This window comes from Manis pentadactyla, chromosome 14 (genome assembly GCF_030020395.1).
Source record: "Manis pentadactyla isolate mManPen7 chromosome 14, mManPen7.hap1, whole genome shotgun sequence".
NCBI classification, from domain to species: domain Eukaryota; kingdom Metazoa; phylum Chordata; class Mammalia; order Pholidota; family Manidae; genus Manis; species Manis pentadactyla.
In genome coordinates, this window is record NC_080032.1 from 29,559,404 (window position 1) to 29,585,609 (window position 26,206).

A 26,206-nucleotide genomic window follows, 5' to 3' on the forward strand; every position below is an offset into this window, starting at 1 on the left:
TTCCCCACCCTTATCCCTCCCTTCCCACCCATCCTCCCCAGTCCTTTTCCCTTTGGTAACTATTAGTCCATTCTTGGGTTCTGTGATTCTGCTGCTGTTTTGTTCCTTCAGTTTTCCTTTGTTCTTATACTCCACATATGAGTGAAATCATTTGGTACTTGTCTTTCTCCATCTGGCTTATTTCACTGTGTCCCTGGAATTTTGAAAGAGATGTAGCAACAGTTTCTCCTTTATTTCTTTATTCCATGAATGACTGGCTGAGCACCCTCCTGGGTGTGAGGGATGCTGGGGCAGGACAGGCAGGGCCTGCCACAGATAGCTTACATATTAGTGAGTGTACCTCATGCAAAGCTGGAGCTTTAAAAGTGAAATAGCTGCTTGTGTGACCAGTGGAGTGGGTGAAGTGGTCAGGGAGGCCTCTCTGGGGAGATGATGTTGCAGGTGATCAAAGCCCATAGTGTGAGAGTCCATAGTGGGAAGAAACCCAGCCAGGCAAAGGGAACTTCTAGCCATTGCGAAGGCCCTGTGACCACATGAGCTTATGTTCCATAGGCAGAGCGGGAGAGGAGAGCACGGAGGAGGTCACAGAAATGGGTAGGGCCCTGTGGGTCAGGGTGAGGACTTGGGGTTTTATCTGGGGAACATAGGGGAGCAATGTGACCATGTCTATATAGATACTATTTGCAAACCAGCCTTCCCTCCCCTCCCAGCTCCAGCATGGCAGCAAGGACTGTCACAGTCTGGTGATGATTGGGAAGTCTGTAGCATGGTGGGGGCTGAGCAAGAGGGGGTGCACTGTTGCAGGCCCGAAGTGCCCCCCCAGCCCCCCATTGCTCCACTCCCCTCCTCTGGCCTTCTAGGGAGGGAAGAAAAGCTGCAATAACATGAAGCCCCCTGGTCCCTGGTCCCACCCTCAGGAGCAGTCTGTAGAAGGGCAACTGTCCTTGTGCCCATTTCACAGACAAGGACACCGAGGTGCGATTGGCTGAGTCATACAGCCCAAGGTGGGGTTTGAAATGGGCTCCAGACCCTGAATTGCAGGAATAGGGGGGAGAGGCAGGGCCCCGGCTGCTCGCAGCATAGTTGCTGGCTTCCCCCGCCTGTCCTGGGTCACATGCACCGTGCCAGGCTCTGAGAGCCCTGCCCTGCCTGGGCCTCCAGAGCGGAAAATAAAAGTCACTGTCTTTCAAGAAAACAAAGGGGAGAGTCGGAGGGAGGGCAGTGCCCATGAGGAGGGCTCCTGGAGGCCGCGCTCACCCACATTGTTGCTGGAGGAAGGAAGGTTATGGGCCGAGCATCTGCCCGCTCCCCTGGGTACTGAGGCCACTCGGGCTTGTGGAGGATTTAAACCCAGGCCCTCGTTCTTGGATGCTGCCCTCTGTATAGTGTGACATCAGGTGGCATCAGACCTCTCATAAACTGGGAAGTGCTATACCCACAGCCCCGGTCCCAGTCCCTGCTGAGCTCCTGCCTCACTCGGGGGCTCAGGGAAGAGGGGTTTGGGCTTCTGTAGGCACCCCCCAGTTGGTGCCTGCCAAGAAAGTTGAGGGATAGCCCCTGCCGCCTCCAATCTGATGGGTGAAGAGGAGCCACGGGGCAGCCAGTGTGGGGCACACAGCCTGAACAGAAGGCTGAGTTCACCACAGTCCTTGTGGTCACAGACACTTTACTTTCTGTATATTATAAAAATATTTACGTAGGTACAAAGGTTATGTTTTAACTTTAGAGTTTGTATTTCACAGTATGTTTATTTTTACACATATATAAAACATAACATTATTTTACTGTTCTTAGCAAGAATATAGTTAACGTATCGAACTCTTGATTTCATGGACTAGCAGATAGTATATTCTTTAGATTTTTCCTTCAACAACTTTATGGAGCTATAATTCACACGTGATACAGTTCAGGTGTTAAAGCATACAGTTCAGTCACTTTCAGTGTACTCACGGAGTTGTGCAACCTTCCCCAGCACAGTCTGATTCCAGAACATCGCCATCACCCAAGAAGAAAGCCTGACCCCATTAGCACTCACTCCCCAGTCACCGCCCCAGCCCTGCACCCACTAGTCTGCTTTCTGTCTCTGTGGATTTGCCTGTTCTGGGCATTTCACACACGTGGAATCCCCCACTCGGGGACCTTTAGTGTCTGGATTCTTTCACTCAGCAGCCACTTTCAAGGCTCATCCACATGGTAGCATGTGTCAGGGATTCCTTCCTGCTTCATGGCTGAGTCACATTCCATCGTGTGGATGGACCACATCGTGTTTATCTGTTCATCTGTGTTTGGACATCTGGGTCGTTTGCACCGTTTGGCTGTTGTGAGCAGTGCCGCTGTGGCCCGTGGTGGACTCGGGGCTGTGTGGTCGCATGTTCTCAGTTCTCGGGCCGACAGCTGATAGGGAGATCGCCGGTGAGAGGGGGACTGTGTCTCACCTCTTTCCATGCAAATGGGAATTGGTTTAAACAGAGGAGGGAAAGGGAGACTGGCTTGTGGCAGTTGAAGCTGGTGGTGGGGCACATTGGGATGGGCAGAGGCATCGGTGCCAGGACTGGTCAGTGAGCCTGAGTCCAAGCGTGGCTGGCGGGTGGGGCTGGGCCCAAGCCCATGGGAACAAGGAAGGGTAGCAGCTCCAAGAGAGGCCTCAGGTGGGCCTCTGGGCACTAGCAGGGTCTGGAGGTGTTGAGAGGTGACGGGCGGGGGAGGGTGAGCCAGGTGAGGAGGACTGTGGAGGCCTGCCGAGTGTGTGAAAGTCAGGAAGCCTTCATGGCACCCAGCCCCCTGGGCTGTGGGCACCCCCAGCAGGCATCACCTAGTCTGTCTGCTCAGCCAAGCATGTGCACCTGTGGGTGGGAGGCAGACACTGCAGGACTGGCGGTGGCTCCAAGGCCCTGCCACTATGGAGAGCGGAGGGCACCTAAGCCGCATGTCTGCCCCACTCTGTCTTCAGAAGGCGACAGGTTCTCCTCACCACTGGGTGTCTGGCCCTGGTTACTGTGCGCAGGGTGTCATGAGCCTTGTCCTGGCCATTGCAGGTCTTACCTTGGAGGCAGTGGCTGTGGCTGGCAGTCTGCCTGTGGCACCAGCCAGTATGGTCGCAGTGTGCCATCAGCGCTGTGCCACCAGGATGCTCTGGCTGAATCCCAGTGCCGTGCCTCAGTCTTGCCCTCTGGCTCAATCGCAGCCCATGGCCAGTGCCCTCGTGCGCCCTGTTTGGTAGGCTAGCTGGCTCTGGGACCCAGCAGGCAGAGACTGGGTTTTTGGGTCTCCTCTGCGCTCACCGAGAACAGCACTGGACCTGCTGTGCTCTCGGTAGTTGCAGGTCATGGGAGAGAGTCAAGAGCTGGGCAGGAGCCCGATGCTCCAGGGGGTGGGTGAGGGCCTCCGAGGCGGAGACAGGCCCCAGCCCTGCCCTGAAGACCTCATGCCAGGTCTTTGGGAGCTGGAGGGGGCTCACAGAAGGGTGCTGTGCCCTCTGCTGGGGTGTCCTGGGAATCCTTGAAGATACCCTACAGGAGGGGACCCCCATGAATGATCAGAAGCCACCCTGGGCAGGCTCTGCCTGGCACCCCAGACACTGCAGCCCTGTGACAGAGTGACCCTGTCCCTGGATGTGTTTCGGCCCTACTGTGCCCTGTGCAGGTGCCCAGTTGTGCATATCAGCAGTAACCTCTCTTTGGAGGACGAGGTGTGCACAGGCCCAGCTCAGCACCATGGCCGCACTTAGGGCTGATGGCTGGACAGTGTATATGCTGACCAGCCCCTCTGCACAAAGCCTGCAGCTCACCTGCTTTTAGCTGCTCAGTAAATGGTGTGCAAGCAGGATTCCCATTAGTAGAACATTCTGGTTAAGTGGGCGGGCTCCCCAACTCCTGTCTCCAGTAAGCAGTGTCCACTTAGCTCTATGCCCAAGGCCCTACCCCAGTGCCCAAACCTCTCACATTTGAGTGAAGATAATCTCCCTGAATCTCCCAAGCTCACCTAGTCTTAATCTAGCTGACTGGCCCTCCCACAGCTTGGGAAGGGCTGGGCATGGTTTGAGTCCTGGTCTGGGCTTCTTGGGGACCAACCTTGGGCTGTCTCAGGAGAGTCGGCCTCCCAGCCTGGGCCTCTGTGCTGGGGTTGGAGTCAGCTTGTCCCTCAGGGGGCCTTTGTGGGCCAGAGGAGGGAGGGAGGAACCCCTGACTCCGCTCCCCACCCCCACAGTCCTGGTTGACCCTGGACATTCGCCTCCCCTCTGGCGGCCCCTCCAACCCCATCATCCAGGGCTGGAGCTGGGCGGAGAGCTTACAGCCTGATGCTGGTCTCACCCTCAGGCTGCTGTCACCGCGGCCAAGCCTCCTTGCCCCGGCCAGCGACACCAGGGCCAACGGCTCACCCCAGAAGCCACTGGACCTGAAGCAGCTGAAGCAACGGGCAGCCGCTATCCCCCCCATCGTGAGTGCCCAAGCACCCTTTTCCTGTGCCCCGGGGCTCCTCTGCCTAGCAAGGCAGCACTTGTGCCTGCCCGACCTTCACCTCCTGCTCAGGGAGGCAGTGACTCAGGCCGGTGCAGGTCGGGCCGGCACCTGCAGCTGGGTCTGGCCAGCTCCCTGCTTCCTGGAGAAATCCCCTCGGAGATGAGGCAGGAGCAGCTCCTGGGGAGCTCACAGATGGGTGGGTAGAGCTTTGGAAGAAGGGGAACCGTGTGGCCTGCATGTCTCCCTTCTGCCTCCTGCCCCAGCGCCCTTGGAGGTGCGTACGGGTCCTTGACTGGTTTGGCTGCACCTGTCCCCGCACCCGGACCCGCTGAGGGTTTCCCAGAGCTCCTCAGACCAGGCACTGGGCTATGGGAATGCAGTAAGTCCCCTGGCTGTCATGGCACCTCAGAGACAAGAGCAGGGGCCTCACCAGCTCCAAACATGAGCCCCTTTGGGGAGATTCTCTAGCCAAGCAGGAGACCTCTTGGAGGTGCCCCTTCCTCATGGAGGCCCAGCATCTGCCAACGCTGCCCCTCTCTGAGGAGGTGGGCCTGGGCCTCGGAAGTGCAGCTGGGGGCCGTGCGTAAAAGACTCAGCTACCCAGTGCTTTTTCAGTGAGGGGCACAGGATGGGCCAGCCTGTACGCAGCCTGTACTGCGAGCTCCCTGGCTGCAGACAGTCAGTCCCACTTGTCAGTCCCAATCTCAGGCCCAGAGAGATGCGGGGTATGGGGGAGGGGCTGAGTAGAGGGAGTACAGGGGTCCCAGCCAGGCAGCTGGGATAGGGGGCACACTCTACACCCTTTGGGCAAAGACCCACCCTCTTGACCCTCATCTGTGTGCCCTGGGACATGCCACTGCCTCTTCTATAGATTCCAGGCTGGTCACAGACAGGGGCCCTGGACAGCTTCCCCAACCTCTGTGAACTATGAACAGCCTGTAAAGATGCTCACTTCTCCCTACTGCCCTCAGCAGGTCACCAAAGTGCATGAGCCCCCCCGGGAGGACGCAGTTCCCCCTAAGCCAGCCCCACCAGCCCCACCGCTGCCACAGCACCTGCAGCCTGAGAGTGACACCCCCCAGCAGCCCAGCAGCAGCCCTCGGGGCAAGAGCAGGAGCCCCGTGCCTCCTACCGAGAAGGAGGGTAAGTGTGCCCTGTGGCTGAGAGGATGGGGGCTGGGGCGGTGGTGGGTGGGGACAAGGGGCGGTGGTGTTCTGAAGCAGATGTTGCAAAGCCCAGGCCTGCAGTGGCATGGCAGGGCCAGTAAATGAATAAAATGTGGAGGGAGGCCATAGGGAATGGTGGGGACTGTGGCAAATCAGAAAGGTCACGTTCTTTCTAAGTGGGTACATAGGGGCCTCAGCTATGAAGTCGCCATGTGGCAATATAGTCCCAGGGTGGTTCTTCCAGGGAAGTCAGGAATCTGTCTTTTCATGTGAAATCTAGTTTCTCATTATTGGCAGTTGCATGGTTCACACACAAAAACATGTCTGTGGCTCAGCGTCTGGTTCCATATGATTCAGTCCACACATGAGCTTCTAGAACCTCAGGTGAAGCTTGGTGCCCAGTTGGCACCAACTCCAGGGCCTGGGCAGGAAGCACTGCCCCATCCAGCTGTCATCCTGACCTTATTCCAGGCCGGGGTCACTGGGTTCAGCAGGGGTGGTTCCCCAAGCAGCTGTGTTAAACTTCCCAGAACATGCTTTATTGTCACCATGAGAGGCTCGAGGTCAGGAGACAGGCAGACTATGGTTTCTTGTTTTCTGGATCTTCTTTCTTTGCCCCACTCCTCGCTAGATCCAAGCAGTCCAGGCCTGTGTCCCCAGAGATGGGCCCTTCCCAAATCAGCCTGGCATACAGCAGGTGCTGTTGGCATGTTGCAGGTGTTGGGGGCCAATCCCCCAGCCCAGGTTCCCCCATGCTTACCCCAGGCCACCCTCCCTGACCAGTACAAGCCCAGGGATGGGGTCAGGCAGCCAGAGCCACCTTTGCTGCACCCCCAACCACATTGTGTACAGCAGCCCCCCTTCTCTAGAAGCCAGGCTGGCCCTCAGCCACAGGCTTCCTTGAGGGAGGTGCTTCATGCCTGTCTGAGGACAAAGAGCAGGGCTGTCCTGGAAGGGGGATGGCTTCATGCTTTCCACAAGTGACATGGGCCTGCCAGATACTCTCCATCTTTGCAGCCTGCTGGCCTGCCTCCCTGCAGGCAGCACACAGGCCATCATGTGGCCACTGGGCTGGGACAGTTGTTAAGCATCTGTGATATGTGGGAGCACTTGGGGTTCAGCAATGAGCAGGGCACAGCCCCTGTTTAGGGAGCTGCTTTATTTGTAAGAAGGATGTCAAAGAAGGTGGCTTCAGAGTAGTTCACAGAGCAAACGGACAGAACAGGGTGAGGCTAAGGGGCTTAGGGAAAGGGTCTCTGTGAAGAGGAGGAGTTACTTATGGGAAGACCTGGGGAAGGGCATTTCAAGCATGTGGAGCAGCACATACAAAGGCCCTGGGGTGGGAGCAGGCTTGGTGTGTTTGAGTTGCTGCCAGGAGGTCACTGTGGCTGGGGAGGGGGAGGGAGAGCAGGTCAGAGAGGAAATGGGAAACCAGGTTATAGGGCCTGGGAGGCCACAGGACTGTAGGGATTTGTTTCTGGGGCAACAGAACTCTTTGCTAGAGGAATTATAAATGTGTGTGTTGTGGTAGGGGGATAACTGATTTATATTTTGGAAAGATCTCTCTCTGGCCGTTGGGTGGCCAGGCACCACATGGGGCCAGCCAAGGCCTGCTGGGCCAAGTCACAGACCCTGTCCTGGGAGAAAGTGAGCCGCCACCAGTGGTTTCTGAGTCTGCGCTGTTGCCTGGAATTGCTTCCCACAGGAGACGGTGCACCTGGCGTCAGGCACCACATGCATTTCTCACACGGTCTGGATTGCCACACAGTGCCCTTCGGCACATACATGAAGTTGACACAGTACTACCTCTCTGGTCTCTCAGGAGCCTCCCCTGCCACCTGGCTCCTGTGTGGAGCAGCTCAGCCAAGCAGGGCTCCCCTGGGCCCAGCTGGAGGAACAAGGTTCTCTCCAGGCTCTTGGCCAGCTGCCCAACCTGGCCCAGCCCCAGGCTGCCCTTCCAGCACCTGAGGCCATCCCCTGCCCCTGCCCTTGCCTCCCCAGCCAAAGCTGGCTGCAGAAAGCAGCTGGGGCACACACAAGGCCCAGGGTGCTCTGGGCAGGCACTATGGGGGCACCTGCACTGGGGCTGGTAGAGCGTGCAGACCCCCACACTGAGGATCTGTGGCTCCCATCTGTGACCCTCTCCTGTGGCTTCACTTCAGCAGGGCACAAGCCCAGAGGGTGCTCAGTCTCTCCTAGGAGATGTACGGAGGGTACAGAGCACACCTTTTACTGTCCCTGCCGCAGGTGTCACTAATGCTGCTCACGCTTCCTCTATGCCCTAATGGTCCTTCAGAGCCTCCCTGTCATCTGCAGGTGGCCCAAGAGATGACACCTGCTGCCATTCTTGTCCCCTGAGCCAAAGGATTCTGGCGTTCCTAAGTTGTGCTTCCTGCCCAGCTTAGCCAGTTAGCTCCACCCACCCCACCCCCACTCTGGGTTCAGTCCTCAAGTTAACAGCAGTTCTCGAGGGAGAGGTCCAGAGCTTAGGACAGATTTCAGCAGAGAGGCCGGCAGGAGAACACCGAGAGTCCCTGGCTTTTGCTGAGTCTGTGGGGAGTTCCTAGGCCTAAGGATCTGGGGCCAGTTGTTGCTCACCCTCTGGGCAGTGTGGGTAGCAAAGGTTAAGATCATGGTCTGCCAGCAGGGCTGCCTAGGCTAGATGCTCCCTGTGTCTCTTGCCAGCTGTGGGCCTTTGACCAGGTGACTTCACCCCCTCCCAGCCTTGGTTTTTCCATCTGTAAAGTGGGGATAATCATAGTTCCTTATAGGGTTTGAGAGGGGGAGTGAGTCAGTACAGGTAAAGCACTTGGAGCATTGCTGGCCTGCAGGAGGCCCCAGGAGGGCCATACCCTCCCACTTTGGGGTTACTTGCAGCTGCATGGGCTAGGAGGTTGAGGGTTCAAACCATGACTTGGCCAGATACTTGCTGGTGACCTCAGATAAGCCCATTGACGTGTCTGTGCCTCAGTTTCCTCCTCTGTATGATGGGTCTGGTAGCAGTCTCTTCTTCCAAGCTTGTTGGGAGGCTCAGTAAGTCCACCTGGTGGAATGCTTACCACAATGCCTGGCACACTGCTTAGCGAGCAGGCTGCCGCTGTAACTGTCACCCTGTGTCTGGCCTCCCCGCCAGGGAACGTGCACACACATCCCAGCAAGCCACTCTGGGCACTGTCATCCTTGAATAGAGGTCAGCAAGCTGCTAGAAAGGGCCAGGCAGTAAGTAGGCTTTGTGGACTGGATGGGCCCTGCTGCAACTACTCAGTTCTGCTGCAGACAGTAAATAAGGTGCAGGTGCAGCCATGTTCCAGTACCTGCATGTGCATAAAATCAGGTGGTGGGCCCCGGGCCTCCATTTGCCACCCCCTGGTTTGGAAGTTTGTCCAGGGCCCCTTGCTTTCCTGGTGCGCTAGACTCAGAAGCTCCTTGGGATCTTAGGGCCACCAAGACCCCCAGTCCACCCCCGAAGACACACTCCCATGCTGAGCAGAGTCATGGGGTCTCAGAATGGCGTGCAGCCTCCATTACTGTTGGTTGAGACCCCACCCCTGCCCAAGGCCAGTGCTGCCAACATGGGGAACACCTTTTTAAGCAGAGGTGTCTGGGGGTATGGGATTCCTGGGGGCAGGCTGAGCACGGCTGACCGCCCTGCATCCTCCCCTCAGCAGAGAAGCCTGTGTTCTTCCCAGCCTTTGCAGCCGAGGGCCAGAAGCTACCCACGGAGCCACCGTGCTGGACATCGGGCCTGCCCTTCCCTGTTCCACCTCGTGAGGTGATCAAGGCCTCCCCACACGCCACTGACCCCTCGGCCTTCTCCTATGCCCCACCTGGTGAGTAGCTTGGCCTGAGCTTGGGCTTCTCAGCCAACATGCTGCCAGCCAATGCACAGTCACTGGCTCAGAGCTGCATGCAGAAGGACCTTAGAGTCTGATGGGACCTGGCAGGAGAAATGAAGGTAAATGAAGAGAAAGGGTCCTGCTGAGATTTGAGAAATCTGCAGGGTTGATAATGAAGCAACTGTTAATAGGGAGCTGTAGGAGGTGCTTGAGCTAGTGAGGGGCAGGCTCAGAGTGGGAGCTCTATTTTCGAAGCACCAGTGACATAGAGCTAGAGAACAGGCAGGTGGAGGGGAAGCCAGGAAGGAAGGGGGCTGCTCTGGTTTACAGATAGAGTCAGGCTGGGCTTGAAATCCTTTCTGGATCTCCAGTCCTGCTGGGACCCACCAGCAATGGAAGTGGCACAGCCAGGGACTGATAAGGCTGTGATGTCAGCAAAGGCCGTCCTAAGTAGAGCTGGTCCTGAAGGATGACTCAGCTAAATGAGCAGGAGAAGAACAGGGCCAGATATCCCGGGCAGAGGGAACAGCACGTGCGAAGGCCTGGAGGCAGGAAAGAGCCGGTGAAGCTTGAGAAGCTGAATCGGGCTGCCATGTGGAAGCTAGGTGCCCAGTGAACGTGGAGAGATGAGCCAGGTCAGGTGAAGCTGAGAGCCCCTTGAGAGGTCAAGACTTTGTCGTGGGGGCAGTGGGAAGCCGTAGAAGGTTTACAGCGGGAGAAGGGTGTAGACTGTTAGACTTTTCAAAAATATCCCTTTGGTTCCTCTTCGGGAGGCAAACTGGGAACAGGAAGACTGGTGAAGGGGTCTGGGAGAGAATTCAGGGGCTTGGGCAGGGGCTGGGCTGGGGGGGGCGCTGGTGGAGGGAGGCTGCCCTAGGTAGTGGTGTCTGAACCAAGGACACACACAGCTCAGCAGGACAGGGACGGGAGAGCAGCAGAGGGAAGGGCACATGTGGGTGGGTGCCCACCTGGGTGGCAGGTGGGGAGTGGTGGGGAGTGGCCCCAGGTTCTGTCTGGCAGGGGCATGGCTGCTCCTGGGCCCTGAGAAGGACAGACATGTGCCCCACAGGTCACCCGCTGCCCCTGGGCCTCCACGACACTGCCCGGTCTGTCCTGCCACGCCCACCCACTATCTCCAACCCGCCGCCCCTCATCTCCTCCACCAAGCACCCCAGCATCCTCGAGAGGCAAATGGGTGCCATCTCCCAGGTGAGGTGGGAGGGGCAGCCCCTGGGAGCACCTGTGAGGCTTGGGAATAGTCCCTTCCTCTTCTGGGGGTTCAGTCTTTCCATCCATAAAGTGGGGGCATTGGGACCCATGATGTTTTGCCTGGGGCAGGCACCCAAAGGACCAGGGTCATCTCTTCATGGCAGCACTGGGATCTGAGCTGGCTAGAGCCTGCCCCAGGCACCCAGGACCTTGGGAGCTCATTCCCAGGGTAGTCAAGTGCAGGGGCTCTACAGACTGTGGTCTTGGGCAAGTTACTTGACCTCTCTGTGCCTCGATTTCCCCTCTGTGTAACGGAAGGTTGACTGCACTGGACACAAAGCAACCGGCAGGTGGTAAGCCTCAATTTGTGGCTGGCTATCCCCTCGCCTCCCAGACCTGCACTACTGTGCGTGCAAGGTGGGGATGAGGCGCCCACTTTGCCCAGAATGAATGGTGCACCATTTCCTTTAAACCACACCTGTCATGATGGCTGCTGCACAGAGGAGGGGACGGAGGCTCCTGACAGGCGATGACTTGTCCACAGTCTCCCAGTGGGGCTATAGGGCAGAACTCAACCTCCAGGCCTCCCAACTGCATGTGATCCTGAGGATCCCACCTCTGGGGCTCTCTTGAAGGGGGCGTCAAGGCCCTGGCTGGGCTGGGGCATGTGGTGGAGGGACTGTGGGGGCCATCTGTGACCCCATGACCTCTGCCCTTGCAGGGAATGTCGGTACAGCTCCACGTTCCCTACTCAGAGCACGCCAAGGCTCCCGTGGGCCCCATCACCATGGGGCTGCCCCTCGCCATGGACCCCAAGAAGCTGGGTAAGGATCTGAGCCCCACGTGGTGGCCCAGGCTTGGCTGCAGCTGCCTCTGTGTGGGTCTCTGGCCCGAGCTTGGGGCAGGGTGGCACTCTAAGTCCCTGCAGTGCTGGGCCTCAGCCCCTAGGGTGGGGGCACCCTCTGCAGCCTGTACCATGGGCTCATGCTCACCATTCTCCTGTCCCCAGCACCCTTCAGTGGAGTGAAGCAGGAGCAGCTGTCCCCGCGGGGCCAGGCAGGGCCGCCGGAGAGCCTGGGGGTGCCCACAGCTCAGGAGACATCTGTGCTGAGAGGTGAGGGCAGGGGGGTGGGTGTGAGGCCAGAGTCTGCTCTGCAGCCCAGCAGTTGCTCTCCATTCCTCAGAGGGTAGAGGAAGGAATGGGGCTCTTTATCCAAAACCTGCTGAGAAAAGTCAGCTCCAGGAGAGTCCAGAAGGCCCTTTGCACAATTGTCTGCCTCCATTTAGGGGCATGGGGACCCTTTGTGTTGAAACACCAGGGGGACTTGCTGGTCACCAGGAGCAAGTAGCTCTCAGGCCTGGGCCTGGGCTTGGGGAAGAGCCGCAGACACCGCTGAAGCCTGTGTCTCGTGTCTTGCAGGGACGTCTCTGGGCTCGGTTCCGGGAGGAAGCATCACCAAGGGCATCCCCAGCACGCGGGTGCCTGCTGAGAGCCCTGTCACGTATCGTGGCTCCATTACCCATGTAAGTGTCCTGGGGCCGCGGTGTGAGGGGCCGTGCAGGAGGAGTAGGCAGCCACTCCAGATGGGGCCTGCGGGGGGGCAGAGCAGTGGGCTGGCCCGTCTGCTCCCTCAGCGTCCTCAGAGGCGTGGCCCTGCCTCCGGGTAGTGGTATCCTCAGGGGGTGGCAGCTTGTTCTTCATCCCCCCGGGCGCTCCAGCAAGTCCCTGCTCTCCGTCCTTCCTGGTGCTCCCACCTTGGAAGCAAAGTTCACGGGGGTCAACACCAAAAGGCTGCAACTGGTCCTTGAAACTGGCCATCAGCAAACAATCTCCACCTTCCCAGGAATTTGTCCAGTATATCGTCCCAAAGGGCAGGGCCGCCAGCCTCACAAGGTTTCTGTCCTCTGTTCATGGCACAAAACAGAGCGCCTCTAAAATACTGTTGCTTGAGAACATTGAATACCTTCTGCTCTACCAAGAGAGCCCCTTTTTATCATCAGCTGTGGACTACTAATTTCCCCAGTGTAAACCCAATTGTCATTAACCAAGACACAGCTAAGAGCTTTGCTGGTATCAGTTGCCTCCGGAAGAGCCTTTCATGGTAGATGTCGCTGGCTCCTTGCTGTGTCTCTCCTACGAGGAACGCTGCCCACCCCTGGACTGTTGTCCTAATCAAGGCCCATTGATGCCATACTGTTTGTACAAACATTTTAAAGTATGGCACGGAGATCCTAAGTAGAGCTTTTGCTTTGAGGAGTCCTGGAGACCCATCTGCGTCCAGCGTGTCTTGCTTTCATCACCTCTCAGATCAGTAGGACCCCCGCAGCTTTGAATTTGCTCTTGGAATCATAGAAAGAGAAGAGACATTTTTATCTGGGCACAGCTGGTCTGTGCTGGGTGCCTTTGAGAATCATAGATGCAAAGATTGCCTCTGTTTTATAGATGTACAAACTGAGGCTGAGAAGAGGCAGTGACTTTACTCATTGGTAAATGCTGTTTGTCATCGAACATCTGAGTCCAGACTCATGTTGTTGGAAGTCACCGGAGGCAGGATGCTATCCCTGTGGCCATCTTCTCTGCTTGACTACATCCCCTAATCGGGAGCTCACTCTCTCTGTGGGAGTGATACTCAATCCTGGGCAATTTTGCATCCACGGGGACACTTAATTGTCACACCTTAGGGGGAACAGATTCAGGAGGCAGAGTGTGCTACTGACATGTAGTGGGTAAAGGCTAGGGTTCTGCTTAACACCTTAAAGTGCCCAGGATGGCCCCCACAATGTCATAGTGCCAAAGTTGAGAAACCCTGGGTGAGACCTAATATTTCTGGTGTCCTGCCTTGAATTGAGTCCCTGTCCTGGTTTTGGAAAACTGAAGTGCATGATACATGGTCATAGGCGTGGTACAGGGGCCAAAACCCCAGTGACCCCACCAGTTAGTTACTGTTGCTATTTGAATGACAAGTCTCTGATGAGAAGACCTACATGGTACAGGTTGGGACCAGGCTGCCTGGGTCCCAGTCCTAGCGCTACCCCTCCTTAGCCAGGTGATCCTGGGCAAAGTCACCTAACCTTTAGTGCCTTAGTTTCCTCATCTGAAATAGATATAATAGTAGTACCTGCTTCAGGGTTATTTCCAGGATTAAGTGAGTTAATATATATTAAGGGCTCAGGATAGTGTCCATTATATAGTTGGCACCTGATAGTTGCTACTTAATATTACTGATGTTGTTTTGTTCTGTGTGGTTGTGTTTTGGTGGGCTTTGCTCCCCTTTTGAAGCAGTACTTGTATGAACACTTGTGCGCTGGTGGGTACAGTGTGTGCAAACACATACACTGTGTGTGTGTGTGTGTGTGTGTGCTCATATGTGCATGCATGTGTGTATGCGTGCATGCGGATTTGGTGGGTGCACATGTATGTGTGCTGAGTCATGCGTGTGTCACATTAGCGACTGTTAGGAGGTCCTGTCCCCAGCCTGCAGGGCACTCACCCCCTCCATACCCTCAGGGCACGCCGGCCGATGTCCTGTACAAAGGCACCATCACCAGGATCATTGGCGAGGACAGCCCCAGTCGGCTGGACCGTGGCCGGGAGGACGGCCTGCCCAAGGGCCATGTCATCTACGAGGGCAAGAAGGGTCACGTCCTGTCCTATGAGGGTGAGTCCTATCGCTAGAGCTGTGAGGGGCAGCAGGGCAGGCTGGGGCCAGCCAGGCCCTTGCCCCCTCCTTTCTGAAGCCCAGGAAATAGTCTAATTGAGAGGGTTGTTGGGAACCTGGGAGGAAGCCAGGCATCTGGTCACTTTTGGATATCTTTTGGGAGCTGACCACATGCTGGGGGCTGGGGCGCAGGGGATATGTCCTCCTCAGCGCACTCTCAGGACCACCATACAAGGTGCAAATTGCAAGTCACTGAGTTAATTTTGAGTCCTGGAAGCCTGCCCGTTTGAGTGTGGCTTGTCCATCAAACTCTAGGCTTTGGTGTTTCTGGAGTTGGTCAGGAGAGAGGAGGGTCCAGGAAAACTTGGTCAGGGTTAAAGGCAGTCTAGGGGATTTGGTACCCCTCCTATTAGCCTTGAGTGGCTGAGAGTCAGGGTGAAGGATTTAATTCTCATTGCACAGCTGAGGGAGCCAAGGTACAGTGACATCCAGGTCCTTCTCTGTGGCCACTCTTTTGGCCCCTCAAGAGAAAAGGAAGCCCAGGATCAGGGTTGGGGGGGAGGCGTTTGGCCCATTGAGGTGGTTTCATGGGGAGGCAGGGCTGGGGTGACGCACGGAAGCACAACCAGAGAGGTGGTGGCCTCCCTGCCCCTGCAGGTGTGCACGCAGCAGCAGGTGAGGGCTGGCCTTGGGTGCCTCCCTCTCTGTGCAGTTCTGTACAATTTAGGAAACAAACCTGTGGCCAGCCTTGCTAGAAGCATAGTGGGGAACCTGAGGCCCAGAGAGCAGAAGCCCAGGCACAGGAGCCCAGGCCTCTAGCCCAGCACTTATGGCAAGCACCAGGCCACAAAAAGGTGGTGACCAGTGTGACCTTCCACCCCACTGTGTGCCCCAGACCCCCTGTTTCAGTGCCTCACACCCCCGTCTCTTTCCAGGTTCTGGGGCCACAGCCACGGAGCCCAGCATGAGAGGGGTAGGGGAATAAACAACTGAGACATGCATTTCCTGGAAGCCTTGGGCACCCAGGGGTGTGGCGATAAAAGCTGCTAATGGGCGCCTCTCTCAGTGGCTGGCAGCTGCAGAGCCCTAAATTGCTTCTCCTCTGGTGGACGGGCATCTGCCTCTCCATCTGCCTCTGCCCGAGCCCCACTGCCCCCCTTGGTCCTAGAAGTGGAGAAGGTACCATGTGGCTTAGGCACATGCCTCTCTCTGCTGCCAAGTGGTGGAAACAGGCTTGGGACTGTCATCAGCTGTGTCTTCAGTGCCAGTCTCAGGACTGGCAGGGGGCCCTGGCTGATGGAGGGCCCGGCAGTCAAAGTATTGTGGGCAGAATCTCAACTCAAGACGCCCCCCAACCAGATCTTGAGACTCTGTGGTTCTTAAGTTTATCTAATCTGCAAAATGGGTTTAAGTCAGGGCTTTTAATATCTCATATGCTTCCTGGGGCAAGTGGCTAATGAAACAGCAGGCTGGGTATAAGGCAGTCAGGTGGCAGGGGTTTGTGGCAACGTGGGGAGCAGATATCATGTCTCTTGGGGCACCCCCAGCTCACCAACAGCTGACTATCACCCTGTACGAATGGTAGCCCTCTGGCCAGACTTATAATCTCTCCAGGGCCTTTGTATATATTTTTTTTTCTATTTTTATCTGAAATCGCCAGTGTTTAAATATGAGCAATTAATTTTGAAAAGAATTTAGAGCAGCAATACAGTATGCCCACATGCCACCAGGTTGTGACCTCTAGCTAACACTCTAGGATCCCATGAATAAGAGGACAAGAGAACCCCTTGTCTCCAAGGGGCAGGACCAGGACTCTTTGAGCTTGCTTCTAATAGCGCTGGACTCAACCACCCTTGAAGGAGAACCCCCCTGAAGGAGCCCCCAGCCTTATGGGCAAGAGGGAGCCTTTGCCTTCACAAGGCCTGCCTCCTGGCTACTCACACTCTTGGCCTGTGTGGGTGCCAGTGAGCTCAGCCTTAGTTCCCAGCCCCTCTGGGCTTATCCTGGCTTGGCAGGGCCACCTCTCCATAGATATTCTTTCTCCCTTCCCTCCCCCTGCCCACCCCTCTCCCCACACAGACTTATAATGCACATACATGTTTGTACATGTGTGTGCATGTGGACATAGGCACACAGGTATGTTTGTACACATGGCCTCCTCTCTGTTTTCAGTTGCCAGGCACACAATCATGCACACACACAGACAGACCCATGTTGATGGACAAGAATGGTTGTGCACAGTCTGTGTGTTCATACTTTGCTGATGTATCTCTGCTCACGTGCATGTGTATTCATGTTCGCACACACCTGGATGTAGATCTGTTTGTGCGCAGACTCCCAAAGTCACACGCCTCCCCGAGACAGAACAGTCTGACAGGTCAGGGCTGGGAGTGTAGGAAGTTTGCCTGCTCTCCCATTCATGCGAATCCCCCACAACGGCTGAGAGACTGGTTGGCAGAGCCTGTCATCAGGCCCAGGGCTGGAGGGCAGGCCTTGGATTCTCTCAGGAGGGCTCAGCTGGGCCCAGGTCTCAGCCACCTGATCAGCAGGGCTGTGTGGTGGGGTCTGCACATGAGCCACTGTGGGGTCCTTCCCGCTGGCCGTAGCCCATTTGCTGGTACCAGGCCCTGTGCATACAGCCACCCTGGGACCAGCCCCTCACTGTGAGCATGGTCTGGTTTCCAGGTGGCACGTCTGTGTCCCAGTGCTCCAAGGAGGATGGCAGGAGTAGCTCAGGACCTCCCCATGAGACAGCTGCCCCCAAGCGCACTTATGACATGATGGAGGGCCGTGTCACCAGGGCCATCTCCTCAGCCAGCATTGAAGGTAGGTGCCCTGCCCGGCTAGCTCCCTGCTCCTGTGGACACAGAAATGCCAGGCGGGCTAGGCCCGTGCTCAGGGTTCCCAAGCTTACTGCGTTATAGCCATATCCAGCTGTAGGAGAGAGAACGTGTCAACGCTCCCTGGAGGGAGGTGATGGGATGGATAGCCCTATTGTACAGATAGAAAAACTGAGGCTGGGTTTCTCTGAGGCTCAGTTTCTCTGAGGCTCAATCTGGGGACTGCAGAGGGCCCAAAAGATGGGATGCTTGCTTGCTGGGTCCAGTGACACCACCATGGGGACTGCTGTCGGTGGCTGAAGGAACCCACTGCTGGGAGGGGTGGTTGTAGACCTGGCCCCTGTCATGCCCAGGGTTGGCACAGGGACCCACATAATGATGCTCTTGCCCTCCCTCTCCCAGGTCTCATGGGCCGTGCCATTCCACCTGAGCGACACAGCCCCCACCATCTCAAAGAGCAACACCACATCCGAGGCTCCATCACGCAAGGTACTGTCCACCCTCTGCTCCCCACGGTGCCGGCCACCAGGTGCCCTCACAGCTGTAACAAGCCCTCAGGGGTTTACAGTAAGCACTGGAGAGGGAGGGCCCAAGAGTGCTGTGGAACCTCAGAGGACAGGCACATGGAAGGGGATGTGACGCGTGTGTCCCTGAGTTACACATGTGCAGGTGGAAGTGCAGCGCAAGGGCATTTCTTATTTACATGAAAACAACGGAAGAAAGCCAGGTACCACCCATCACCCCTTTACTTTGTAGGTATAATTGGTTGAGTATCTACTCTGTGCTTGGCACAAACCCAAGTGTGCTTACATGTTGTGGATGGGTCTTAGGGAGGAAGGCACAATTGGCAGGAGCAGAGATCAGGTAACTCGCCCAAGTCCTCCTGGCTGGTCAGTGGTGAGCCAGCTACTGTGGCCCCTGTTCTTACCTCGCTTATCTCACTGAACGTTCACTACTTGGTGAGGTGTTTCATTTAGTATCGCCATTTGATAAACGAAGAAATGAGGCTCAGAGACGCAATGTGCTCCAGAACAACCAGCAAGTGGGCATCAAAACCCAGGTAGTCGGGCTCTGGAATCTGCCAGTGTGGAGGCTCCAGGTTAGGATGGTTGTGGTGGGGTGCAGGTATGATGGTCAGCACCCTGTCTCCCTGGCAGGGATCCCACGGTCCTATGTGGAGGCCCAGGAAGACTATCTTCGCCGGGAGGCCAAGCTCCTGAAGCGCGAGGGCACATCACCACCGCCCCCGCCACCCCCGCGGGACCTGGCTGAGGCTTACAAGGCCCGGCCCTTGGAGGCCCTGGGACCCCTGAAGCTGAAGCCAGCCCACGAGGGCCTGGTGGCAACAGTGAAGGAGGCTGGTCGCTCCATCCATGAGATCCCCCGTGAGGAGCTGCGGCACACGCCTGAGCTGCCCCTGGCCCCGCGGCCGCTCAAGGAGGGCTCCATCACACAGGTACAGGTGCGGGAGCTGGGTGGGCTGGGCCAGGAGAGGGGGGCTGCTGGGCACTGCCCTGTCCTCCACAATGGGGAAACTGAGGCCCAGTTTGCTGAGTACCTTGCCCAGGATTACAGAGCTGCTCGTGCTGAGTCTGCATCATGTATGTCCCACTTCCCATGCTTGGGGCTTTGTGTCTGTGACCTCATTTAATTGTATTTACAGCTGTGTGAGGTTCATACCCATAGTCCCCACTCTATAGGTGGAGAAACTGAGGCTTAGAAAGGTCAGACAACTTGCTGTGGCTGCAGAGCTAAGTGGGGTCATAAACAGCTACCACTGATTAAATACTTATTATGGGCCAGGTGCTGCCTGAGCCCTTACTTAACCCTCACCTCACAACCACACTCTAACGTAGCTCTCTTACTGGACCCATTTCATTGGTGAAAAAACTGAGGTTCCAAGAGGTTAAGTGACTTGCCCAGGGTCACATAGCAAGTAAATGGCAGTTGTAAACTTCTAGTCTAGATGTCCCTAAACCTGCAACGTCTTTGCTTGTGTCCGCTTTTCCCACCAGCAAGTTGCACCCAGCTCCTACAAGGTCCCAGCCCCCAGAGAGGCCCCACCCGTTCCGACTGTGTGAGGAGCCACCTGAGGGCCATTGTCCCGTCACGTGGCCAGAGGTGGTCTGATGTGAACGAGGAAGAAGAGTGGGAACCCTCCAGGGGGCCACGTGCCTGTTAGGTAGAAAGGATTGGGGAGGCTGGCCTGGGCGGGCTTCATGGCTTGGGTAAAGGCTCACAGCACCAGGGAGAAGGCGAAAGCAGTGGGAAGATCATCAAATACCAGGCACAGGTTTGGCTCAGCCTCGGGGCAGTTGTGGAACCACTGGCAAGAGTCCACCATGATCCAAGAGGGAGGCCAGTCTGATTCTAGAATATTCTTTTAAAATTAGAGTGTTTCTTCTTCCTTATGAAAGGAATTAAAATATTCCTGAATCAATGCAGCATTCTGTTACTTGCGAAGACACAGGGCCCCACTGTTTCTGGGTTTCCCAAGCCTGCTTAGTTGGGGTGGAGCCTTCTTCCAGGTGGCCAGGGTGCAGTCTGGCCCATGACCCCCATTTCTTCAGCTGTCCTCCCTTTCTGGCCAGAAAGCAAACATAAACGTCAGTCCTGACTGCTGAGTCTTAAGCCTCAGGGGTGGTGGGACTGGTGCTGTGAATTCCCTGGCTTGGCATTGGCTGGACCGAGGAGGGTCTCAGACTACCAGTGGGGGAGGGTTTTTGCCCACATGGTTTTATTGATCCTCTTTCCAGCAAACTCAGGCCAACAGAGTTCCCCTCTTGCTCCAGGAAGGGCTGACCTCTGATCTCTGCATCCCCTCTGCAACCACCCAGGTGGCCCTGGGGACCAGGACCAGAGGTCAGGTAGAATAGTGACAGGTGTGCTCATCCTAGGCTCAGCAAAGCCCTTGGGCCACTGCCCCTGAGGCATGAGATGTGGCTCCCATTTTATAGCCAAGAAACTGCTCACAGCCTGCTTCTCCCCCAGGGTACCCCACTCAAGTATGACACCAGCACATCCTCTACCAGCTCCAAAAAGCATGACGTGCGCTCCATCATTGGCAGCCCGGGCAGGACTTTCCCGCCTGTGCACCCTCTGGACGTGATGGCGGACACGCGTGCGCTGGAGCGTGCCTGCTACGAGGACAGCCTCAAGAGCCGGCCAGGGGCAGCCAGCAGCGCCGGGGGCTCCATCACCCGTGGGGCTCCGGTCATTGTGCCTGAGCTGGGCAAGCCACGGCAGAGCCCCCTGGCCTATGAGGACCACGCAGCACCTTTTGCAGGCCACCTGCCACGTGGCTCCCCTGTGACCACGCGGGAGCCCACCCCACGCCTGCAGGAGGGTGCGTGGCGTGCACAGGGCGGGGCCAGGGTGAGGGTGGGCTGCCTCCTTAGGAAACAGCCCAACATCTGCTCTCCACTTAGGTTAGAAACCAGGGGTTCCCTCACGGCCCCCACTTTCCATCTGCCAAACTTGTGGGTTCTGCCTCCAAACCATACCCAGCACGCTCTCCATCCCCAGGCCGTCACCATTTTCCTCCTGGCTTCCCTAAGTCCCTCTTGTCCTGCTATAATCTGCTCCCTAAACGGCAGCCAGAAAACCTTTTTGAAAACTTCACGTGAAATTGTGCCACACTTCTGCTTAAATCTTTCTAGTGACTTCTCCATGCACTTAGAATAAAAAATCCACCTTTCTCCCAGGATCTGGCCTTGCCCATCGCTCCATCTCCCTGTCTGCCAAATTCCTGTATCCACCCCAGGCTCAGCCACACAGGCCTCCTCCTTCCTGGCCATTGACCATGCTCAGCCCGCTCTTTGTTCGGGCCTTTGCATGTGCTGTTCCCTCTGCCTAAAATGTCTCCCTCTTGCAGACCTTTACCTGACTGCTTGCTTTTCTCCAGGCTTCTGTTCAGATGTCGTATCTTCAGGGAGGCTTCTTATGACCAACCTGCCTGTCCCCCCACTGTTCTGGCCACATTCTGGTGTGACTTTAAGCTTTCCTCAGGCCTTAGCACTCTGGACTCTCCCTTGATGATTGTCATCTGTTTCCTTCCCACATTAAGTGTTCGCTCCATGGGGACCAGGGTTTCTGTCTGTTTTGTTCACTGGGGTAGCCCCAGCTCTGAGAACAGTGTTTAGCTTGTATCCGTTAGACGTTGTAGACTGATGGAAAGCATGAGGGAACAAAAGAAAGAGTGAGTGAATTTTTACAAAGAACTAAAAAACAAGTTAGTGGGTGAATGAGTAAATGAAAGATAAATTAAGTAGAGGCAAATGAATGGGTGGATGGAGAGGCCTGGTGGCTGGGATCCCAGAGACCACCCCCATCAAACAGCTTCCCATAAACACTGGCCTCGCAGCCCTTGCCCTGGGGGGCTGCATCAGCTGTGGCACAGGGGTCCGATGGCATCCCCACTCAGCCTGTCCCCACAGGCAGCCTCTCGGCCAGCAAGGCATCCCAGGACCGAAAGCTGACATCGACACCCCGAGAGATTGCCAAGTCCCCGCACAGCGCTGTGCCTGAGCACCACCCCCACCCCATCTCGCCCTACGAGCACCTGCTTCGGGGTGTGAGTGGTGTGGACCTGTACCGTGGCCACATCCCGCTGGCCTTCGACCCCACCTCCATACCCCGTGGAATCCCTCTGGATGCAGGTGATTGTCCAGGACCCGTAGAACCCCAAAGCATGGGGCTGGGAGCTTCATCAGTGTCAGCCCAACTTCTTCTCAGATGTCAGCCAGGCTCTGCTAGATGGGGAAACTGAGTCCTAGAGGTGGGGAGACCCCAGAGGTATAGTTGTGAACAGTTTAGGTTAGAACAGAATTTCTCTTGGCAGTCTGTGGGACATTGTTCAGTGGTTTCATTTTCCTGCAAAACTCACCAGTGCCTTTAGAATTGCAAATGTATCAAAAGTGGGTTCAAATGTGAGTGTTCCTCAAATGGACATGATCTGAAAATCTGTTTAAAAGGATGCATCCCTTAGATATTTAGTGATCTACATGTTGGATGCCTGTGTTTGAGGGAACTTTGATCCAAAGAGCATTATCAGTAAGAGGCACCCCCATGTGTTTTGAGGAGCAAGGGTTTTCCTACTTCTAGGCCCTCAATTCTGTTCTGGGGGTATTTTGAGAGATGCCATCAGGGTGCAGGGGTTGGGGAGCAGTAAGACAGGTGGGGTGACATTCTCCAGCCACAGTGTGGGCTAGCCTGACTTTGTTCCCCTTCTCCTGGCAGCTGCCTATTACCTGCCCCGGCACCTGGCCCCCAACCCCACCTATCCGCACCTGTACCCGCCTTACCTCATCCGCGGCTACCCTGACACAGCAGCGCTGGAGAACCGCCAGACAATCATTAATGACTACATCACCTCGCAGCAGATGCACCACAACGCAGCCACTGCCATGGCCCAGCGAGCTGACATGCTCAGGGGCCTCTCGCCCCGCGAGTCTTCGCTGGCTCTCAACTACGCCGCTGGCCCGCGAGGTGGGTGGGGTTGGGGGCTTCCAGGCAAGTAGGTGGGCAGACCCTCTCCATCCAGAGCTGGTCTGATTCCTAGTCTGCCCAGGCTTGTTGAGAAGGCAGAGGACGTGTGTGCCCGTGCATGCAGGTGTTCTTTCCAAGGCAGCTGGAATACAGTCACCTCAGAGGTCTGGGTGGTTAACTGCCCTGAGAGTGCACTCAGGCCTGGCAGGTGGTTGAGAGTCATATGTGCTGTGAATGTAATGTGATTTGCGTGTGCATATAAAGCCCTCCTCTGGGAACACTTCTGGAATGACCTCCTGGAACAACCAAGTACTATTGGGGTCCACGTGGAAAAACTGGTCACATAAGGTATTTCATGTGGTGGAGATTGAATATAGGAACTGAGTGTAAGGGGGCCTGAGGCTAAAAGAGCAGAAAGGCTGGCCAGGGCAATGCAGGGATGCCAACTGTGGGTCACAGCCACCCACAGGGCTTGGGAGCAGGAGCGGGGCAAGACTGAGAGCCCGGTGCTCAGAAGAGGGTCCTCCAGAGCCAGTGCTTAGACCAAGACGTAACAACCAGCCATGTGGCTGCTCACAAGGGCAGTAGTGCTCCACCAGGGGTGTGGTCCAGCCAGCAGGCAGCCCGGCCCCTCTCCTACCCTTGGGCTTACAACCCCTGGGGCCCACCTCCTCTTGCAGGCATCATCGACTTGTCCCAAGTGCCACACCTGCCCGTGCTGGTGCCCCCAACACCGGGCACACCAGCCACCGCCATGGACCGCCTCGCCTACCTCCCTACTGCACCCCAGCACTTCAGCAGCCGGCTCAGCAGCTCCCCACTCTCCCCAGGTAACCCTCCACCCTCAGCCTCGTCAGGACCCTGACGTCAGGAGGGCTGGGTGTCCTTGGGCATTTGCCTTGCCTCCTCAGCCCCACCACAGAAGGCAAGTCCTGGCCCCTCCTGAACCCTGGCCTTTCTGTTTCCAGGAGGTCCCACTCACTTGACAAAACCCACCGCCACATCCTCATCTGAGAGGGAACGGGAACGCGAGCGGGAACGGGAGAAGCCTGTCCTCACATCCACCACCACTGTGGAACACGCGCCCATTTGGAGACCCGGTAGGGCACAGAGACCTCACCCCGACCCCCTGGGGTCCTCATAGGCCACATGAGGCCTGCCCCGCCTGACACCGCAGCCTGTCACCACCAGGTACAGAGCAGAGCAGCGGCGGCAGCGGGGGTGGGGGCAGCAGCAGCCGCCCCGCCTCCCACTCCCACTCCCACCAGCACTCGCCCATCTCACCCCGGACTCAGGACGCCATCCAGCAGAGGCCCAGCGTGCTGCACAACACGGGCATGAAGGGCATCATCACCTCCGTGGAGCCCAGCACACCCACGGTCCTGAGGTGGGCCAGGTTGGCACGGGGGGACAGGCGGGCAGGTCGGTGGGTGGGTGGATAGATGCAAGTAGATCGATCAGCCAGGGGATAGATGGGAGGGTGAATGATGGATGGGTAAGTTGATAGGAAGTAGGTGGATGGATGGATGGATGAAAAGATGAGGGGTAGGAGGAGGGAGGAGTAGATAGATGAGAGGAGGGATGGATGGACGGGTAGTTGGGAGATGGTTGGATGGGTGAGGGAGTGAGAGGTAAAATGATTGAGTTAGATGCATGGGTAGGTGGATAGATAAATGGGTGGGTGGGTAGATGAGTAGATGATTAAATGCGTAAGTATATGGATGACAGGAGTAGGTAGGTGGGTGAGTGGCTGGGCTAGATGAACAGGTAGGCAGGTGGGTGGATGACGAGTAAATAGATGGGTAGATGGATGATGGTGGGTGGATAGATAGGTGAATGAATGGATAGGTGAGGTGGATGAATAAATGTGTGGTAGGTATTGAATGCATGGGGTTGGGTTAGTTGGTTGACTAGGTGGGTGGATGGGAAGATGGGCAAGTAGATGAATTATGCGTTGGGTGGGTGGATGGATGGGTAGGTGGGTGGTTGTCAGGTTTTGGGGGTAGAGTGGGTGGAGAGGGAGAGACAGAGAAGGTTGTGAGCAGCCCCACTCCTGGTCCTCCCAGAATTCAGCAAGACCCTACAGGGAGGAAACCATATCCTTCCTGCCTGGATAAAATCCAGAGGTTCCCTTAAGATGGGAGAGGCTCTGTAGGCCCCATACATACCCCCCAACAGTCCTTTTACTTGCACAAGGGGTCCAAGTCCCTGTGGTGACACCCCCCAAGGACTATAGGCAAAGCTGCCAAACTGGTGGGAGTGGGAGTGGGAGGCGGGGCGGCTGCTGCCACCCCCACCCCCGCCACCGCTGCTTGACTCTGCACCTGCTGGCGACAGGCTGTGGTGTCAGGTGGGGCAGGCCTCATGTGGCCTGTGAGGACCCCAGGGGGTCAGGGTGAGGTCTCGGTGCCCTACCGGTCTCCCCACTGTCCGGGGACGTGTTTGGAGGCAGCTGCTTCTTCCAAAATGAAGCTCCTGTTGATACAAGTACCCCCATTTGTTCAAAGTCACCCCTCCCCCAGCACGATCCCAATTATGAAAAATGACATCGTTTCCCAAAAGTATTGGCTTTGTCCCCACTGACTCAGGTGCCTGGCAGTTAGGCAAAACAGAAGCACCTGGCTGCTTAGAGCAAGGTTACTGGACCCAGGCTCCTGTACTAAAAACCAGTTCGTCCACACCACCTGACTAGGAACTGTAATAGGAAAATCAAGCTCCTCCCGAAAGGAACTGAGTAGGGCCCTGGGAGTGAGGGTATCATGGAAACACTGGGCTTAACAGAAGTTAGTTACATGGGCTGCTATTGGACCCGTTCATGTCCAAGCCTCAGTTTCCTCATCTACAAGTGGAGATAATTACATATACCTTGTGCGAATCAATGTGTACATTTGTACATTCCTCCTTCCCAGCAGGCCTGCTGTGGGTCTCCTGCTCTGCACTGGGTGTGGGGATGTGGTGACGGTTGATTCAAGCCCTGTCATACTGGGCAGTGTGGTCTAGACCAAGGCAGCAATCAGGGAAGGCTGTCTGGAAGAAGAGGCATGTGACTCTCAGGAGTAGGATGGGGGGGTCTCCTCACAGCCACCTCTCTGTCTCTTCCTACACACTCTATCCCTGCAGGGGTGGGGACAGCAGGCACCCCGGGGAGCCTTGTATGGTTCCCAGTGGCTGAGGCGAGAACACCGAGCTGAGCAGCCCTCCCTAACTCCCTAACCCCCAGTGCGTGGACTCCACCCACCCCTGCTAGCCTGCCCTCAGGGCCATTCTGGCTGGTTTCCTGCAGTGTCCTGGTCAGCCCTGGCTCGTGTGCCGGCCCTTGGCTGCCCTGTGGGCTGTGTCCTCTCCAACCTCTCCTCACCCTGACTTGTTACCACACTCTGAGGGGGGTGTAGTTTATCTGGTACCGTGTACATAGTCTGTCTCCCCAACTAGACTGTAAGGCGCCTTTGCCTATTTTGTTCATGGCTTTATTCCCCAACGTCTAGAACAGAGCCTTCCACACAGTAGGTGCTCAGTTAAAAGGCTTGGAATGAATGAGTAAATGAATGC

At 56.5% G+C, this 26,206-nt stretch overlaps 1 protein-coding gene across 25 annotated transcripts in view; it reads left to right on the plus strand.

The window, feature by feature from the left end:
• The window catches only part of NCOR2 (nuclear receptor corepressor 2), a 200,756-nt gene that overhangs the window by 163,132 nt on the left and 11,418 nt on the right, over nucleotides 1-26,206 (plus strand). For 12 of the 25 annotated variants that reach the window (XR_008993700.1, XM_057491719.1, XM_036921760.2 and 9 more), the window contains 17 exons: nucleotides 4,317-4,437; nucleotides 5,432-5,603; nucleotides 9,292-9,456; nucleotides 10,532-10,671; nucleotides 11,393-11,495; nucleotides 11,681-11,785; nucleotides 12,092-12,195; nucleotides 14,180-14,330; nucleotides 17,016-17,156; nucleotides 17,573-17,659; nucleotides 18,328-18,626; nucleotides 20,162-20,516; nucleotides 21,607-21,828; nucleotides 22,409-22,657; nucleotides 23,338-23,487; nucleotides 23,626-23,757; nucleotides 23,849-24,053. Coding sequence is in view for 24 of the 25 variants with exons in the window: in XM_057491719.1 (XP_057347702.1) it covers nucleotides 4,317-4,437; nucleotides 5,432-5,603; nucleotides 9,292-9,456; nucleotides 10,532-10,671; nucleotides 11,393-11,495; nucleotides 11,681-11,785; nucleotides 12,092-12,195; nucleotides 14,180-14,330; nucleotides 17,016-17,156; nucleotides 17,573-17,659; nucleotides 18,328-18,626; nucleotides 20,162-20,516; nucleotides 21,607-21,828; nucleotides 22,409-22,657; nucleotides 23,338-23,487; nucleotides 23,626-23,757; nucleotides 23,849-24,053 (2,901 nt within the window). In the remaining variant the exon portion in view is untranslated. The remainder of the gene's footprint in view (nucleotides 1-4,316; nucleotides 4,438-5,431; nucleotides 5,604-9,291; nucleotides 9,457-10,531; nucleotides 10,672-11,392; nucleotides 11,496-11,680; nucleotides 11,786-12,091; nucleotides 12,196-14,179; nucleotides 14,331-17,015; nucleotides 17,157-17,572; nucleotides 17,660-18,327; nucleotides 18,627-20,161; nucleotides 20,517-21,606; nucleotides 21,829-22,408; nucleotides 22,658-23,337; nucleotides 23,488-23,625; nucleotides 23,758-23,848; nucleotides 24,054-26,206) is intronic. The other 13 variants (XM_036921771.2, XM_036921775.2, XM_036921778.2 and 10 more) reach the window with 7 other exon arrangements.